The sequence below is a fragment of the Diospyros lotus genome, chromosome 5 (genome assembly GCF_014633365.1).
Source record: "Diospyros lotus cultivar Yz01 chromosome 5, ASM1463336v1, whole genome shotgun sequence".
NCBI lineage: Eukaryota > Viridiplantae > Streptophyta > Magnoliopsida > Ericales > Ebenaceae > Diospyros > Diospyros lotus.
The window spans coordinates 5,662,667-5,681,540 of record NC_068342.1 but is presented as its reverse complement, the minus strand read 5'-3'; the positions used below and the strand labels follow the sequence as shown (position 1 = coordinate 5,681,540).

General features: G+C 37.1%; 1 protein-coding gene across 3 annotated transcripts; it reads left to right on the top strand.

Moving 5' to 3' along the window:
• Positions 1–6,566: 6,566 nt before the first annotated feature.
• On the top strand, positions 6,567–16,787 carry LOC127802722 (ankyrin repeat-containing protein At5g02620-like). Of its 3 annotated transcripts, XR_008023338.1 has the most exons (4): positions 6,567–7,391; positions 7,619–8,145; positions 10,773–14,035; positions 16,031–16,175. XR_008023338.1 is itself a non-coding variant. In XM_052338706.1 (3 exons), the coding sequence occupies exons 1-3, from the start codon at positions 6,803–6,805 to the stop codon at positions 16,685–16,687; spliced, it is 1,773 nt and encodes a 590-aa protein (XP_052194666.1). In that variant the 5' UTR covers positions 6,567–6,802; the 3' UTR covers positions 16,688–16,787. The 3 variants fall into 3 exon arrangements, 2 of the variants coding, with proteins under 2 accessions (XP_052194666.1, XP_052194667.1); XM_052338706.1 differs by lacking the exon at positions 10,773–14,035 and having other exon boundaries at positions 16,031–16,787; XM_052338707.1 differs by lacking the exon at positions 16,031–16,175 and having other exon boundaries at positions 10,773–16,023.
• The last annotated feature ends 2,087 nt before the right edge of the window (positions 16,788–18,874 follow it).

The following is an 18,874-nucleotide window of genomic DNA, read 5'->3' as shown; positions in this document are numbered from 1 at the left end:
AATTATGGAAAGTTAAGGGGCTTTGTGAAATAAGCCAAAGTGAGAAAGCCAAAAGTTGAGTTTCTAAACCAATGGCAAAATTGTAAATATTGAAGTTCGGATGAAAGTGTAATTTACCTAAAATCTTGAGGTATTAGCATAATTTATCCTTTCTTTAGGGGCTAAAATGTAATTAAAAATGGCCCGAGAATCAAGTTGCAAGGGGTATAAATGCAATTACCCAAAAAATTCGGGCCAATGTGTAGTTCTTGAAACTTTGCAACTAGATGATGTAAGCGATGACATCATCTTTTTTTAAGATAAGATAAGGCTTTATAACCCCCTCTGAGGTGGCGTCGTGTGATTGGTCCGGGAAGTCTATAAATAGGGCCATAAGTTTTGCATACAAATCATTTCAAGTAATCTCGAAGTGATTTCATTGAGAGGATCAAAAGAGGAGGATCTATCTTTTCTTCCAACGCAGCATCCGAGTAAGTTCAGTAATTATTCTTTGAACTTCATAGGAAATTATGAATTTTTGGGGAAATAGATTTGAGAAAATAGTCTCGAGGGTATTTATTCAGATTTTTAGAAAGAAAATGGAGGAAAATATCTAAAAATTGGAGTTTTGAGATATTTAGTGATTAAATATGACTTTTATGATTGATGTGCTCGAGGAAAAGTGATTGGTGCAACTTTTGAGAGTTGGCATGAAAATTGAGGCGATGCATATTTTTTGAGGTATTTTGAATCTCGTGATAAGGTGAGTGGTTTTATCCCAAGAGCTTATATATTATGATATGATTGCTTATATATGCATGTTATTTATGAAAGATATGATTCTTTTTATCATATTGCATGGTAAGCCTTGATATTTGTATGGCACGATATTATTGTCATATTGATATTTGTGCATGGGAATGAAATGTCGCCCCGATAGTGTAGCCGTAATTCCCAAGGGAAATTGATGGAATAACGTTAGGCTTATCCTGCAGAGGTTCGGGATTTTGCCAAGGATTCCGTGCCAGGCTTGTGGGCCAGGGAAGTTACACTAGGGCAAATGTTGTTCATGTTATTGCATCATGCATTCATATATATGTTTTTGGACCCTCACTAGAAGTTTTATCTTCTAATGGGTTATACCCCTAGAACATTCAACGTTCCAGTTGAGACTTGCAGCTTAGGCAAGGACGTGATTGAGATATGACGGCACGTGATGGCGTGGCTGATGGTTCAGCAGGTGGTTTCGGTAATTTATCTATTCGGATATGTTTTAGATGAGGTAGGAAATGGCTATGTTTGAGGTATCATTTGATTGCACCTAGGGTGTTTAGATGTTATCTCGGGAAACGTGTCTCCATGTGTTTATGTATTAAGGCTGTTAAAGATATGATGTAATGGTATGAATTCTTATGTTTTAAATATAGTGAATTGAGTATATACCATATCAGGTTTTGATTATCGTTTCCGCATTTGTAATGATATGTTGGGGGTTTCTATTTGAAATACGGTATTTGAGGTTTGAGGAGTGTATTTAAGAAAGAGAATATGTATGTATATGATGGGCCCCAGCGTAGTGACACGCCTTTTGAGAAGGCAAGGTGTTACAACTAGCCATCCTAATATGGTTGCACTCAATGATGATATTGTGAAGGTGAAGATAGTATTGATGAAAACTTTGACTAATTACGACTTAAAAATTGGTAATTCTAATAATAGATATTGTTGTTGTCCAAAATACGATAATAGAAATTTTGTGAAGTAGGAAGGATTCGGGGTCCAAGGTACTATCTAGAAGCGGTATCAGTGTCTTGAAATAGTCGTCATATCAGAAACAAAAGAGATTCCCAAAAATAGTAACGATGAGGGTGTCATGAAGCAAGGCCAACACCTCGAAGGCATGCCTTGAAAGTATGTCTTGAAGGAGTGTTAATGCCTTGGAAGGACTTCAATGCCTTGAAAGTGCCTCAATGCCCTGAAAGTATGCCCTGAAGGTATGCTAATGCCTTGAAAGTACTTTAATGTCCTAAAAGTGCACCTTGAAACCAATCCATTGAAACAATGTTGCGAACCACGAAACAGATTAGAAGGTCTGCAGAGTCTTCTCCCGCGAAGACCTTCCAACGATCAAGTTAATACCCCAAAAAGATTGTTCACACAATAAAAATCGATTAAGTGCTTAGAAGTTACCAAATGTAAAAAAATATATCCTTTTCTTGGTAATGTAGCTAGGTATTTATAGGGCTCGATTCTTGAGAATCGTCAAAAGACACATGTCAATCATCTGGGCGTTTAAGAGATGCTTTGCTAGGAGACAACTTAATGCTCGGAAGCTTTTTTTATGCCTGAAAACACCTTAATGCCCGAAAGCTCATTTAATGCTTAAAAACTCCTTAATACCCAAAAACTCCTTAATGCCCGAAAGCTCTTTTTATGCTTGAAAACTCCTTTTATACCCGAAAACATCTTTTATGCCTGAGAACACCTTAACGCCCCAAAGCTCCTTAATGCCTGAAAACACCTTAATGCCCGAAAGCTCCTTTTATGCTTGAAAGCTCGTTGGTGCCTGGAAACACTCTGAACGCCCGAAAACCCATACTCATTGTAACCATTGTTGTTAAAATCCCGATTTTATGCATACGATTTTATGATTTTACGATTCGAAGACCCCCAAACGATTCAAATCCCATGTAAAATCCAATTTGGGATAAAATCCTATAAAATCTCGATTTTACATGTACGATTTTACGATTTTACGCTTCAGAGATCCCCAAACGATTTTACGATTCAAAGACCTCCATTGATTTAAGTTGTAATTTAGAGGATGCTTCCAACGTCTCAATGTCACATAGCATCTGACATTGGAACTTATGCAATGAATTGTTATATTTTGCCTCTAAATTGGAACTTGATTTAACATTGATTGCATAAGTTCCAATGTCACATAGCATCTAACATTAATTGCATAAGTTCCAATTTACTTGATTTAAATTATAATTTTTACTTGATTTAACATTGATTGTATAAGTAAATCAAGACAAACAAGTAATTAATTAATAGACCACCCAACTCCAAATTGGGATATTACTTGATTTAATCAATGTTAAATCAAGAAAAAATTACAATCTAAATCTAATGGAAGACGTTGGAAGCATCCTTTAAAGAATTTTAAGCTATATTTTACCTCTAAATTACTTATATTTTGCCTTTAAATTGCCTATACCAACCTGCTAGTTTTTGAGCTATATTTTGGAAATATCATCTTTTGAATTATAATAAGGAATAATTAGATTATTAAATGATATTAATTTATTTTCTACAAAATTATGTTATTATAAACATATATTTACAAAAATTAAAGGGTATTTTAAATTATCTCTAAAATCTTACGATTTTACGATTCGATTTTACGATACGATTTTATGGACCCTTTGTCGATCCCACTTAAAATCCCGATTTTAACAACCTTGATTGTAACATTCTGAAATTTGGGAGATAAATAATAATTATTAATTTTGGTATTTAAAGTCATTATGAAATATTTGAGGATTTAAAAGAAAATATTTGTTTATGTTGTTTTAAGGAAATGAGAATTAGAATAATTAATTTAATTGGGAGTATTTATGAAAAAAATAATAAAATAAATTAATTTAGTGAATTTTTGAAAATTTGGGGTGTAAGTGAAATAAGCGAAAATAAGAGTTTGGGGTGTGTGTGTGTATTTCGGAAGTGCTGGGGGTGTTGGTATAATTTTGGGAAAGAGCCAGGAGGTCTCTTTAAAATTAATGGAGGGCGTTTAATTAATAAGGGAGGTGGTAGCTTAGGCGGTTGCATGCGTGTGTGTGAGGGAAGTGGTCACGGGATCAACCCGCGGCCTGTGTGTGTGCGTGCACGAGGAAAATTCGTTGGAATTTTTCCAGCGCAAGGAGCCCCGAACGACGTTGTTTCGGGGCAAGGGGGGAGGTCGTGCGGCAGCGGCTGAGCGCGCCACGTGGGGCACTGACAGCCGTTCGTTCTGTCTTGGTTGCCAAGCAGCCGCGCCTAGTGATATTTAAGGCCAATTTTGGTCGTTTTGTTGCCAAAATAGAGAGGAAAACAGGGAGAGGAAGGAGAGAAGAATTGGAGAAGAAAGAGAAGGCGCACATCATCGGGAAATGGAAGGAAAAAAGGAAGAAAAGTGAGGAAATTAAAGGGTTTTCGAGGCTATTTAGTGTCCAAAAATATTCTGGTAAATGAGTAAAATTAGCATAAATGTTATATGTTGAAGTTATAGAATTTATACCGTTAGATTATGTTGATTATGCGGTTAAAATTAATTAATTGAGCCGTTAACTTGTTATTTTATATAGAACGTTTTACTTCGCATCGGGAGCATAGAAAAGTCAGGAATCAACAGTTTACAGGCAAGCTCTTAACCATCTCCTAGTGTTCTTTAATTCCCGTGAAAGTCTCAGTGGTTTTTCGTATTTTATTCCTTTCCTCACTGAGACTCGGTTCCACGTATTAATAATAAAAATCTGCGTGGTAACCACCATATGATTTATATTTTATTAATGAGTTTATTGATAATGGAATGAGCTAAGCAATGACATATTGGTGTCTTTCATTTCGACCGTCATGGGACTTCGTATCGCTCCGCTTTTCTTGGGAATGATGCCGAATCCGTTGGGGTTAGGTTATTAGAAAATAGATTTGGTCAAGATTATGGGGTTATGTTAATAATGTAATATGAATGTGGAAATGATTTCCTGTGTATCAGAAGAGAGGAGAACGTGAATGACATAATGGTGTCTATGTGTTATGAATAAAGTGTGCAAAATGATGGGTTTAAGTAACTAAGTTTAATGTATGCCTTAAGGGTATGGGGTACAAAGTCACTAACTGTCGATTGTGGGTCGTGGCAGTAGATGGATGGATGTATGAGCGCCAGTCATCGACTGTTACGATAAGCTCTAGATGGGTCAAAAGAGCTAGTACAGCTAGATTCCCGCATTGATTGTGTGCATATCATGTTGTGTGTGCTGCATAGGGACTGAGTTGTATTCACTTGACGACATGCTTTGTGTGTGATGGGATGTGTGAGCATCTGCATGACCCGGTTGGTCTGAGAGCTAACTTAGGTGAGCCGATGCATTTAGAGGCATTTTGCATGTATGAATTCTTATGTGGGTGTAGCATGGCCTGATGCTTGGTTTATGGGGGTCTTGTCATCACGTTTATGCTGCAAAAGCCGTTGCATTTCCTAATTGTTGCACTGCATGGTGAGAATGTGCGATTTAAGTGTTGAGTGCGGGTGGTGGGTGTGGCTCACGATAAGACCTTGGGAGTGAGACCCACGGCTGCGTGGCCCACGGTAAGACTTTGGGAGCGAGACCCACGGCGGCGTGGCCCACAGTAAGACCTTGGGAATGAGACCCACGGCGACATGGCCCACAGTAAGACCTTGAGAATGAGACCCATGACAACAGAAAGATCTTGGGAGTGAGACCCACGGCAATAGTAAGACCCTAGGGTGAGACCCACGGCAACAGATTATGTTGATAGTGATAGGAATGGACGTGTAAGGGAAATTGTATGGTAGCCTATAAAAGACTGATATCAGGTTTGTATGTGGGACTTGGGTGCTAATGTGTGTTTGATGTGGACCCCAAGGACTGTCTATGTGAAGTTTATTATACGTTTTAGCATCTAGAAATAAGGCAGGCATTGGGCATGGCATGACATAACGTTGCATTGGCATGAATTGCATGAGATGTTATGGAAAAAGTCTTGTCTGTACCCTACAGCCTTTCTTTCTAGAGCTTGCTGAGTCTCGCGACTCACGTTTGTTTTCCATCATTCCAGGTAAGAGTATCTTGGGACCGCAGGTGCATTCATCGGAGTTGGGTTCAGGTCATTGAGTCATGATAGCAAGTGCATAGCTCTCCCGAACCTAGGTCCTGTGTGTTATTGTGTAATGTTTTATAATTTTGAGATAGATAAATTTTATGTAAGCCAAGTGGACTCATGGTCTGAAAGTTTACGCAAGAACATCTATGGAATGCTACGTGATTAAAAAGATATGGTTTTAATAAGGGCGGTATTTGAGTTTTTAGTTTGTGTTATTGTTCTATATCACTTAAATAATGATCATCTCACGGATCTTTTATGCTAGCGGGGGCTTTGGGAGGCGGATCATTACACTCAATGTTCCTGGGTATCCACGGTCTACGCCGCATGCATGCATCTTCTGGTTTCACACAACGTCAAAATTGGCATCTCTCCATAACCTCTTGCTTTAATTCTCTCTCACTTTAGCATTGCGCTCCCATACCCCCCCCCCCCCCCCCCCCCCCCTCCCAAGAACAAAGGGCCACTCGTGCTTTGCATGTTACTGAAGCATAATACATCACATTCAAATAAAGGAAAAGTGTCCATTATTGAAGAAGGATGATTTTCATCCTCTTGCTTTTTCTTTTGTTATTTTTCTGCTTTATACTTTTTTGTTTGCTGAGCTGTACAGAGGACAATGATGTATTTTTTTTTTTTATAGATTGTTAAAAGATTCCTTTTGTAATGGTATATAGATGATTGAGTGTACAGTTTTGAGGGATAAGATCAGAGAATATTTTCTCTCTATTTTCTGGGCCTTTTTCTTCTCTACATTCCTCTGTTCTTCATTTTGTTACACATGTTCACCAGCTAGTTCAGCAGAACTAGATTCTTGACGAAGTTCAATAATTCCTTCACTTTAGCTCAACTATATATTTCAATTCCATTACAGTACTATAGCTTAATCTCTCCTCCATTTTTCTTTAACTCGTGACTTGAAACAAATCAATTCATGGATCCCGCACTGTACAAGGCAGCCATGGAAGGCAATACTGGAGTGCTTTGTCTATACAAGGACCGGCTCGGCCATCAATTGACCCCAAGAAACAACACTGTCCTCCATGTGGTCGCCCAGTTTCAGGACAACAGAGAATGTGTCAAAGAAATGCTGATCCAGGAGCCATCTCTACTTAGGCAGGTGAATTCCAAAGGGGAGACTGCCCTTCATATTGCAGCCAGGAGAGGGTGCTCCGTTACAGTCAAGGAGCTTCTTGCTTTTGCGAAAAACCGAGCCGATCCTGAGAGCGACGTTGCAGTCACCAAGGAGCTTTTGCGGATGGCAACGTTGGAGAAAGACACTGCCTTGCACGAGGCTGTTCGCAACAATCATCTTGGTGTGGTTGAGTTGTTGCTAGAAGAAGATCCAGACTTGTCCTATGCCGCCGCTAACAGTGCTGGAGAGACTCCACTTTACTTGGCTGCCGAGGGGGACTACCATGAGATCGTCTCAGCAATCTTAGGAGGAACTTGCAGGAATCAAGCTAATGGCGGCCCAAATGGAAGAACAGCCTTGCATGCTGCCGTCATTACCCAGTGCTCAAGTAAGGAATAATTAAGTACATTAATTATAATTTACTTGCTACTATGTGCTCCTGGAAATTAAATATACAAATAAATAATATTCTAATTTGATGATCTGTTACATGAATATTTTATTCTTTTCTAATATGTGCATAACTGAAATAATAGGACTCGTGATAGATTTTTCTTTTTAATTAGAAGCAGATGTCCAGTAAATATTATGTTCTGATTTGTTTTCACTTGTCAGGTTGTGTGAAAAAATTACTAGATAAGGATCAAGACTTGATCAAAATAGGAGACACTTACGGATGGACGCCACTTCATTTTGCTGCGTATTGTAACTCGGTAACAATAACCAACCAACTTCTTGACGTGGATAAATCCATAGCATATCTCACTGCAAATGAAGATGACAAGATGACAGCTCTTCATGTAGCAGCTCAACGAGGCGCACAAGACCCGATGCGAGAACTTTGGTTGCGCTGTCCTGATTGCTTGGAGATGGTCAATGAGAGGGGTCAGAATGTTCTTCACATTGCAATAGATAATGGAAACAGTGCTCTGATTAATGATCTTCACAACTCTCCATTTCCCGTTAGTAATCTGCTCAACGAGAAGGACATAGATGGGAATACACCTCTTCATCTACTTGCAACTTCCTATAACAACATGATCGGACTGATAAGGTATCCTGCAGTGGATAAAGGTGCATTCAACAAGAAAAATCAAACTCCGCTTCAAGTAATAATGTCTGAAGATTCAACTTACAAAGAGGTAATTAATTAAAGATGATTTTTCCATATATGCCTAGGTAATATGCTTTATCCACACATCCATGATACTTGGGAATTCGTTTTATGTGCTTAGTTACTTTTATATGCTATAATAATGCGTAATCCCATGCTTTTGAAACTTCTTCAAAATTAGAATTTCATAAAAGACACTTATTAGTCCAATTCTATAAAAAGAGGTCAGTTCAGCTCTATATAGCATTTTTGTTTAATATCTATCTTACATACATGATTGATAGTAAGTAATTAACTCTTAAAATCTCAAATTAGGTCGAACTTTAATTTGTTTTTCAAGAAAGCCAAATGTAGGCAACATGAAAAACAAATTTTGAAGTCTGTCATACTTCAGGAGCTAGGGTTATCGATGGTGCTGTGACAAACTTGTTGTCACTATAGATAAAATCTTTTTGATTAAACTAGATATATCTAGATATTTTTGACAAGTTGTGATGAAGCTTGATTTAAGCTTATTTTTTATAAAATGAGTGAATGAGCTTAATTTAAGCTGCATGTCTTCATATAAGAGTTGGTAGAATTGGTAATGTGTTTTAAAGTCTTGACTGTAATTTCTATAAGTATGTAATATCTAAGAATTTCTAAAGGACTCAACTGTAATTTATCTTGGGGCGTAAGTGGAATTTTTAGAAGCTTTGGGGATAAAGTGTATTTTCTCAGAGTGGTGAGTGATCGAATCAACTACAAGGAATATCCTAAAACTTAGATATCAAAGAAAAATGATATAAGATTGACAAGCATCTCGAGATGAGATTTATGACACTGAAAATAATTAAAACGATGACAGTTTTCGGTACAACTATGATTCAGCTTGAAAAATCGAATGATCGTAAAGGATTTCTGAAAAGTCAATAGAACCCTAAGGAGACCTTGATTCTGTAAGTAGAACAACCCTGAAGTACTTTCGAGATGAAACAAAAGGATTCGTGGTAAAAAACGTGATCTTACATAGATTCGGACCTAAATGTAATTTAAGAATCTTAGCCGAAAGTGGTAAAATGAAACTTGGGGGATAAAATGTGAAAGAGAAAATTCTAAGGTTCATTGTAGAATTTTCAAGAACTCAAGGGGTAGCAAGGAAAGGTCAAAATGAAATTTAGAAAAAATGAAAGGGGTCCAAAATGTAATTTTCTAAAAAAATAGCCATGGCCACCGTCGGCCACCACTGCCATGGCTGGCCAGCCTCCTTCCATCATCGGGAGGGTCGTTTCAGGGTCCAGAGTTGGCCCGAGGGTATGGTGGATCGATTGAGGTGAGTATGGACCGAGAAATGGCCGTGATTGGACGGAGGTGCAACGAGGTATAGCCAAGAGTTGTTGAAAAAATAGGAAGGGGTTTTCGAGGCAATCTCGACTGATTTTGGGCCAAATCGAACCTCCAGAGGCTAGGTAAATCCATTAAGGCTTGAGATATGACACGATTTGATGAGTAATGGCTCAAATGTGCCTATAAATAATGTAAGTTAGACCAAGGGTTTTTCACAACTTTGAGCTTCAATCTGAAGGCTTTAATGGATGAATCGAGAGAAATTGTTAGAGGGCTTTTATTCCTAAGGTTGAGAGGAGTAAATCTGGAGAGTTTGGCAAGGTTTCGTGTAGATTTAAGTGGGTTTTGGGGAGTCGCTAAAAAATGCAACGGTCGCTGGTGTCGAGGTTTAAATCGCCCAATCGAGGCACTTCTGGCCACTATTTCGAGCATCCAAGGATGCTATTGTGATCGGAACAAGGAGTAGGCTAAGGTCGGAGGAAGAAATCGACCATCAGAGCATTGTTAGTGCCTGAAAAAAGGTTAATGACAACCGGTATGTGTTGTACACGCTCGGGTTCCACGCGCAACACACATGATAGCACATGAAGGCGCGTGAGGACCAGGTATTTTTTGAAATTTATTTTAATAATTTTAAAATATTATTTTATGAATTATGGTGGTGGAAAAATTGAGAAAATGTTTGAGAAAATATTTATTGTGAAATTTTGAAGAAAAAGGGCTTATGGAAAAGAAGAGAAATTATAGAAAATAAGAGGAAATTATGAGAAAATTGAAAAAAAAATAGGATATTAAATTTCTTGAATAAAGGTGATGGCCAAGGATCATTAAGGCATTGAGATTTGAGCAAGAGTGTGATTATTAGGTTCTGGCACAACAATCGAGATCGTCACACACTTCTAGATTTTCAATGTGAATTGCTTTCAAGATAAATGGTTCAACCTCAAACCTGGTTTATGTAAATGATTTTATCATGTTGACATGTCTTGTTATGCTATGCATCATGTAGATTGCACTCACAAGTCATGATGATGAAATATGCATATGTTCACTATTATAACATTGATCATTCATCCCATATGTTTGAGAGTATGGACAGGCATCGTTACTCTACCAAGGGTGCCCCCATACACCTCAGCTTGGTAAGGAGGTTGTAAAAATATAGAGTAGCGATAAAGTGTGATTAATGCCTTATCGGCTCAAATGAAATGAATAAAGACATCTTGCATTTTGCATATATGCACAAAATATGAAGTTTGTACTCTTACTAAAATGATTTATCATCTAATCTAATCTGGACTTTATCTCTAGAATATTTAAACATTCCAGATAAAAATATAGCAGAAGCAAGCATGGAAGAAGCATGTAATGGCATTTAGCAAGTGCATGTTATTTTGGCTCTATGTTATGCAGCCTATGTATTTAAGTTCTACTACTTTGAATTCTGAATGTCTAGAAAAAAAATGATGTATAATCTAATTTATGGTTAATGTTAAAGTTTAGGTTTGATTCTTACTTCCATTGATGATGAACTGCCTAGCCTAGTGTATATGATGTATGATGAATCTCATGCTAGATAGGTAGAAGGAAATTTTGGGAATTATAGAATAATTGTATTAAGTATGCGAAGATTGTTTAAAAAAAAAAAAAATTAGCCCAGAATTTTTGAAATTATGACAAGGCCGAGAAAGTGGGGTGTTACAATGATTTTGAATCAAAAGAAATTAGCTCTTCCATCCTTTGTGTTCTATTTTTTTCTATGTTAAAACCAACATTTGGTATTAGAGCCCTCTGATCTTAAAGGGGCTGTGAGAGAAAGAGAGAAAACTAGTAAGGTCCTCCACCCTTAAGAAAACCAAATCACATAACCTTTTTGCAAAAAATTCCAGAAGTGAAACCATGGCAACCAGCAGTCTTTCCATTTCACTACCACCACAATTTGCAGGGGAGGACTACCAAATCTGGAGTGTTAAAATGGCAGCCTATTTAAAGGCATACGACTTGTGGGAAGTGGTCGAGACAGGTAAGGATCCACCACCACTGCCAAACAATCCAACCATAGCTCAAGTGAAGCGTTATAGTGAGCAAGTGGCTAAGAAATTTAAGGCTCTATCATGCATTCATCAAGTAGTCTCAGAGAGCATTTTCTCAAGAATTATTTCTTGTGAAACAACTAAAGAAGCTTGGGACAGATTGAAAGAGAAGTTTCAAGGAACTTACAAGAATAGGCATATGCAGTTGCTAAACTTGAGAAGAGAGTTTGAAACTCTCAAAATGAAGGATTCTGGATCTGTAAAAGAATACATGAATAGAGTAGTGAAGGTAGTGAATTAGATTAGGCTACTTGAAAATGAGTTTCTTGAATCAAGGATAGTGGAGAAGGTTCTTGTCACTCTTCCTTTGAGATTTGAATAAAAAATATTTTTATTGGAGAATTCCAAAGACCTTTCAAAGCTAACTCTCTCAAAGTTAGCTAATGCTCTTCAAGGAGTTGAACAAAGAAGAGCTCTAAGGCAAGAAAAGGCTTCTAAAGGTGCATTTAGGGCTGCTCATAAAGTAGGAATGCAGTCCAATAAAGGGGAAAGAAAGCAAGCCAGTGATAGAAAAGAGAAAGAGAAGAAAGAATTAGAAGAAAGCAAGGGAAAAGGAAGAAGAAAATATCCTCCATGCTCACATTGCAAGGGAACTAGTCATGCTGAGAGATATTGCTAGTATAGACCAGGAATTCAGTGTAGATCTTGCAAACAATTTGGTCACATGGAAAAAGTTTGCAAGAACTAAACTCAATAGTAGCAACAACAGAGCCAACAAGCTCAAGTAGCTGAAAGCCAACAACAGCAACAAGAAGAGCAATTTTTTGTTGCTTGTTATAATAACAAATTTAATACAAATGTTTGTTTTGTGGACAATGGATGCACACATCATATGAGTTCAAATTCAACAGCATTCAAGGAGTTAGATAGGTCTTACGTGTCTTCTGTTAAAATTGGCAATGGTGAGTTGGTAGATGTTAAAGGCAAAGGAGTAGTGGAGACAAAATCAGGTACTAAATTCATTCTTGGATGTTCTTTTTGTACTCGAAATATATTAGAGTTTGTTAAGTGTGGGTTAGCTGCTAGAAAAAAATTATACTCTGTTGTTCAAAGATAAATCATGCACTATCATTGATCTTACTAACTTTGAACTTATCACAGTAAAAATAAAAGACAAAAGATTTCCATTAGATTGGAAAACGACAAAAATGCATGCGTTAGTGGTGTTGTTGATGAATCTGTCCTATAACATAAAAGATTTGGTCCTTTCAGTTATGCTTCACTTAAACACGTGCATCAAGAAGGTTTAGCTATAAACATGCCTGCAATTCATGAATGTGCTAGTGTGTGTGAGGTGTGTCAGTTAGGAAAGCAAAGCAAACTGTCATTTTCAATTAATAAAGTCTGGAAAGCAACTGAAAAATTGTAATTGATTCATACTGATATTTGTGGTCTTGTGAGGACACATTTTCTGAGTGGCAGCGGGTACTTCATTCTTTTCATAGATGACTTTTCAAGGATGTGCTGAGTTTTCTTTCTAAAGGAGAAGTCAAAAGTTGTCGCTGTGTTTGTGAAATTCAAAGCATTAGTGGAGAATCAAAGTGGCAGCAAGATTAAAGTGTTGAGATTGAATAATGGGACTGAATACACCCCCAACAAATTCAATCAATTTTGCGAGGAAACTAGCATTCATCATCAACTTACAATTACCTACTCTCCTCAACAAAATTGTGTGAGAGTGAGAGAAAGAATAAGACTATTATGGAGATGGCAAGATGTTTGTTGTTTGAAAAAAAAAACTTTCGAATGAGTTTTGGGCAAAGGCAATCAACACCTCGTTGTACCTCTTGAACAAGCTTCCAACTAAGGCACTTAAAGGAAAAACTCCATTTGAAGTCTAGAATGGAGTTAAACCAAATGTGGAGCATCTCAGAATTTTTGGTTGTCTATGCTATTCTCTTGTTCCAGAGGTGAAGAGGGACAAGTTAGATCAAAAGGCAATTCCTGGTGTCTTCTTGGGATATAGCAACAATGTCAAGGGTTATAGAATTTATGATGTGTAGACAAGGAAGGTTATCACCAGTAGAAATGTGAAATTTGATTAGTTTGGAGCCTGGAATTGGGACAAGAATGTTGTTGAAATTTCATAGAAAATTCTTTTTGAAGGGAATTCTCCCAACAAACAAGATGCAACTATAATTCAAGAGGAATCAAGTTCTGATGAAGATTTTTTAGTGAGAGGAGACAGATCACTTGCTAACATTTATGCGAGATGCAATGTTGCAACAATTGAACCCAATAACTTTCATGAAGCAATTTATATAATTCAAGTGAATGGAAGAAGGCCATGGAAGAAGAACTAAAGATGATTGAGAAAAATCAAACTTGACAGTTGGCAGAGAGGCTAAAACACAAGAAAGTTATTGGGGTTAAATGGGTGTATAGAACCAAACTGAATTCAGATGACTCTATTAACAAGCTTAAAGTTAGATTGGTGGTGAAAGGCTACTCTCAGCAATTTGGAGTGGATTTCTCAGATACTTTTGCACCAGTGGCAAGGTATGATACTATTAGACTTTTGCTTGCTCTAGTTGCTCAAAGAAATTGGAAAATATTCAAATTAGATGTAAAATCTGTTTTGTAAATGGCTATTTGGAGGAAGAGATCTTTGTTGAACAACCTGAAGGATTTGTTGTTAAAAGGCAAGAAGATAAAGTATATGTGCTCAAGAAAGCTTTATATGGCTTAAAGTAGGCCCCAAGGGCCTGGTATAGTAGAATCAATGATTACCTCTTGAAGTTGGGGTTCAACCGGAGTAATAGTGAAGCAATTTGTATGTGAAATAGGAAGACAAAGAAACTTTGATAGTTTCCTTATATGTGATGATCTTTTGGTGACAAGGAGTTGCATCCCTTTAGTACAAAATTTAAGAAGCAAATGTGTGAGATGACTGACTTAGGAGTTATGACTTATTTCCTTAGCATGGAAATTCATCAAAGTCAACAAGGAATTTTCATTTGTCAAAGGAAATATGCTAGAGAAGTTTTTAAGAAGTTTGGAATGTTGTATTGTAAACCTATTAGCACTCCTTTGGTAGTAAATGAAAAATTACATAAAGAAGATGGAGTTGAGAAAGTTAATAAGGGAATCTATAGGAGTATGATAGGTTGTTTGTTGTATTTAACGGCAACAAGGCCAGATATTATGTTTGCAGCAAGCTTATTATCCAGATTCATGTCGGCACCAAGTGAGGTGAATTTAAGAACTGCAAAAAGGTTGTTGAGGTATGTGAAAACAATTGAAGATCATGGAGTTTGGTTCAAAAAAACTTCAGAATTAAAACTAGTTGGCTACACTGATGGTGACTGGGCAAGCTCAAATGAAGATATGAAAAGCACATCTGGTTTCGTATTCCTAATTGGATCAAGTGTGTTCAGTTGGAGCTCTATGAAGCAAGATACTGTGGCACAATCCACAGTTGAAGCTGAGTATATTACAGTTGCAACAACAGTGAATCAGGCTATTTGGTTAAGAAAGTTTTTGGTTGACTTGAACCAAGAACAAAAGATTCTATTGAGATTTATAATAACAAGTTAGCAGTTGCAATTGCTAAGAATCCAGTCTTTCATGAAAAGACCAAGCATATAAAAATCAAATATTATTTCATAAGAGAAGCAGAGAAGGAGAAAAAAGTTGATCTGATGCATTCCAGCTCTACAATTCAAATGGCTAATATACTGACCAAGGCACTACCAAGAACCAGATTTAAACAACTAATATTGATGTTTGGAGTTAGCAGCAAACTTGCTAAGAAGGAGTGATGGTGCTGTGACAAGCTTGTTGTCACTATATAATTTTTTTTTCATTAAATTAGATGTATCTAGATATTTTTGACAAGTTGTGGTGAAGCTTAATTGAAGCTTATTTTTTTTTGTAAAAAGAGTGAATGAGCTTAATTTAAGCTGCATATTTGCATATAGGAGTTGGTAGAGTTGGTAATGTATTTGAAAGTCTTGGGTGTAATCTCTATAAGTATGGTTTTGAATCAAAAGAAATCAACTCTTCCAACCTTTGTGTTCTGTTTTTCTCTATGTCAAAACCAACAATTATCGAGACATTGTTAATTTGTTCAAAATATGTTTAATTAATATATAATTATTAAATTAATAAGCTCAATATAAATCAAGTGAAAATTTTTAGACAAAATAGAAGTTCACTATATAAAGGTTACATATATGTTAAAACATTTGTGCTCAATATTTTCAATGACAGTCAAAAAAGATAAATGGTATCATGAATAATGATATTCGAATGGAAGTACTTAGGTTGAATAGGCTGAAATCAAATGAGATTTTTGGATATTATGTATGTACTGTATTCCAACTGCATGATAAAAAATTAAAAAGTCTGTGCTGGTAAGTAAATGGAGTTCAATTAATGTGGCTTAGTAGGAGTGGGTTTCGATTCATGATTATTACTTAGAGATATAATATCACGATATATTCGAGTTCATTTAATTAGTTTAAATTTCAAATCTTTTGAAACAAAATGCAGGCGTACATCAAGGAACTAAACAAAGCAAACGCTCCCTGGGGCTACAGAAACTTGGTCTCCGAAGACAAGGACGGGCGTCTTGTAAAAGAAAGCAAGGAGAAAACGGCTGGAAAGCCCCCTAAAGTTTTCGACACCATAATCCTAGTGGCCACCTTGGTAGCAACCGTAACCTTCGCCGCCAGTTTCACCGTCCCCGGCGGCTTCGACAGCAACCAAGGCCCAAACGAAGGCATGGCAGTTCTAGTCAGAAAAGCGGCCTTCAAAGCATTTGTCATCTCCAACACAATTGCTGTGACTTTCTCCATTTCTGCTCTGATTCTCCTTCTCGTCACATCCTACCAACAGACTTCGTGGCACACCTGGGTGAATAATATGTCCAGGCCATTTACCTGGGGCTGGAATTTCCTCATCGTATCCTTGGTGGCAATGATGGTTTCTCTCATCACCGGAAGCTTTGCCGTTTTGGCCAATTCCATGGGTCTCGTCGTTTCCGTTTGCGCCATTGGTTGTGTCGGCTTTCTCATTTTTTGGGTTTCGCTTTGCGGGATGTCTTTTGATATTATGTATGCCATGTACACCAAATTCCACTTCAATCATCGTTACTGGCCGGTTGTCATGTTTGTGTCGCGAATCGCTAATTTATTTAGTTGTGATTAACTAGTTTGTTGTCCTTAGCAAAATAATTTGCAAAAGTCGTATAGAAATTGTTTCTCACCTCATCCATCATATTCTTTTACATTCCTCTTCCAAAGGAATATTGTGTGTTTCATGAATTCAGAAGTAAATGGGCCTTCTGTTTGGGCTCATCAATCGAACTCACATAACTTATTTAGACAAAATTATTTTTGTGACACACGTGGCGTTCCAAATCAAATGTGTGAACAAGAAAAGGAAATGCACAATGGCAGGACCGTATTCTATACAAGCATATACGTATGAATTGCTATTCTTTGGAATTCCCATTTCAACTGGATTATTCAGAATGATCGATTTGCCTTCACATTTAATAAATGGAACACATGCTATCTTTCGTGAACCTGGTTTCCAGAAGCTACAGTAGTTAAAAAAAAAAATTATCGTACGTGCATCTGTTTGCCGCTACGTCGATAAAGCAACTCTGAAAATAAATGTACTTAGGAAGCAAAAACTTTACTTGGACCACCATCAAAGGATTAGAATACTGTAATAATTTGACAGCCTGAGCTTGATCCGGAAACTTGAAAATCTTTTAAGGGGCTTGTTTGAGCACAATCAGTTGCACATCCAGCTAGTGAAATGAAGCAACTCAGACCATTTCTACATCTATTTTACTATTTACATGTAGCCGGCCCAAGTAGAAATGGGAGATGGCTACTGAAAATCTTATTAGTGTCTTTCATTTTCTATGTACCTGTACAACGCTGATACAAAAATACCAGCTGCTATGACACAGTCCAACCCCTTCACCGGAGGAGAATATTGTGAAAACCCGAGGATACAGACAACAGAGAACTGTGACTCTGAGAACAGCTAAAATGGTTGGAATCCTTGAATGAAGCAGACAGAAAACAAAATTAAGCAAGCAAGAACATGAATCTGATCTCCCGTTACAAATGTTCATCCAAATGACATGCAGCAGATTGTATTATATATTTTTATCAGATGTTAGTACCTGCACATTTTTCTACGGAACACCAAAACAGCACTGTAAGCATTAAAAGATTCAATGAAGAGACGGAGAAACTTACATGATACATGGAATTTTCAAATTTAAGCAGCAATTTTAGACAGCAGTAAATACACACATTTCTTTTCTTTTTTTTTTGGCTATCCACAGTTTATTCCTTTTCTACACATGAAAACAATAGCTACTACTTGATCTATTTGACTTTAATTAATTTAAAATAGAAAGAAATTGTTTCACATATCACAAATTGGGATATGTGATATATCCCAAGTTATTTACATCAAAAAATTAATTTAAAATAGAAAGATATTAACATGCCCTGATGGATAAAGGTGTTAAAGGCACAAATCAATTCCCAAGTTATTTACATCAAATGAGTAACAATTATACATGTATCCTTGTGTGCAACCCTGAAGTCAAAAAATTTGTCTGGTTCTTCAGCGAAAGAAAAACGAATAGCACAGCATCCTTGTCATGTCAATGGCATCTGAAAAATGTCATGACATGCAGTGCCAGGAAAAACAATCTTTTAGAAGCTTTTGTTTCTTGTTTCCAAAGACATGGCGGCAAACAAAGGAAAAGATATACCACCAATTACTGGCTCATCTAATTTGGAAACTACCTTTTGTTTTGCAATTATAATCCACTATACTGACCTCATCATAAACAGGATTCAGATTAAAATATCAGTTACTTAATATTATTTTGTGATCTTCATCACTAAATTCATTGTAGACACTGACCTTGTAGCAATAGTTGTTGGAGTGCCAGATCAATGAGAGAATTAAGTGCAAATTTCTAGTGGAAATGAGGCTCGTTCTAAGATATAACTGGAAGTGTAGGGCCCGACTTCTGGGCCTTATTCTCTAGAGGCCCAAGAGGAGCCAAGCCCTAGGGCTCCAAGCTCTCTTTCTCCTCTCTGCAAATGACCACCTGAGACTTTCCTTTGAAGGTGTGAGATCAAGCCTATCCTCTTCTCGTACTCCATTCACGATCATCAGTCATGCGCCTTTCCTTCCATGGCAGCAACGTCTCTTCCCCTTGTGGATTTATACCTTCTGTGGCAACAACCGACTCTCTTTCTTGATCTCTCTCTTTCGCTCTCTTCTGCTCTCTCGCTCGCTCGACTTCTTCTACGGTGTTGTGGGTTGCCGAGATTTGCAGGTAAGAAGTGTGCT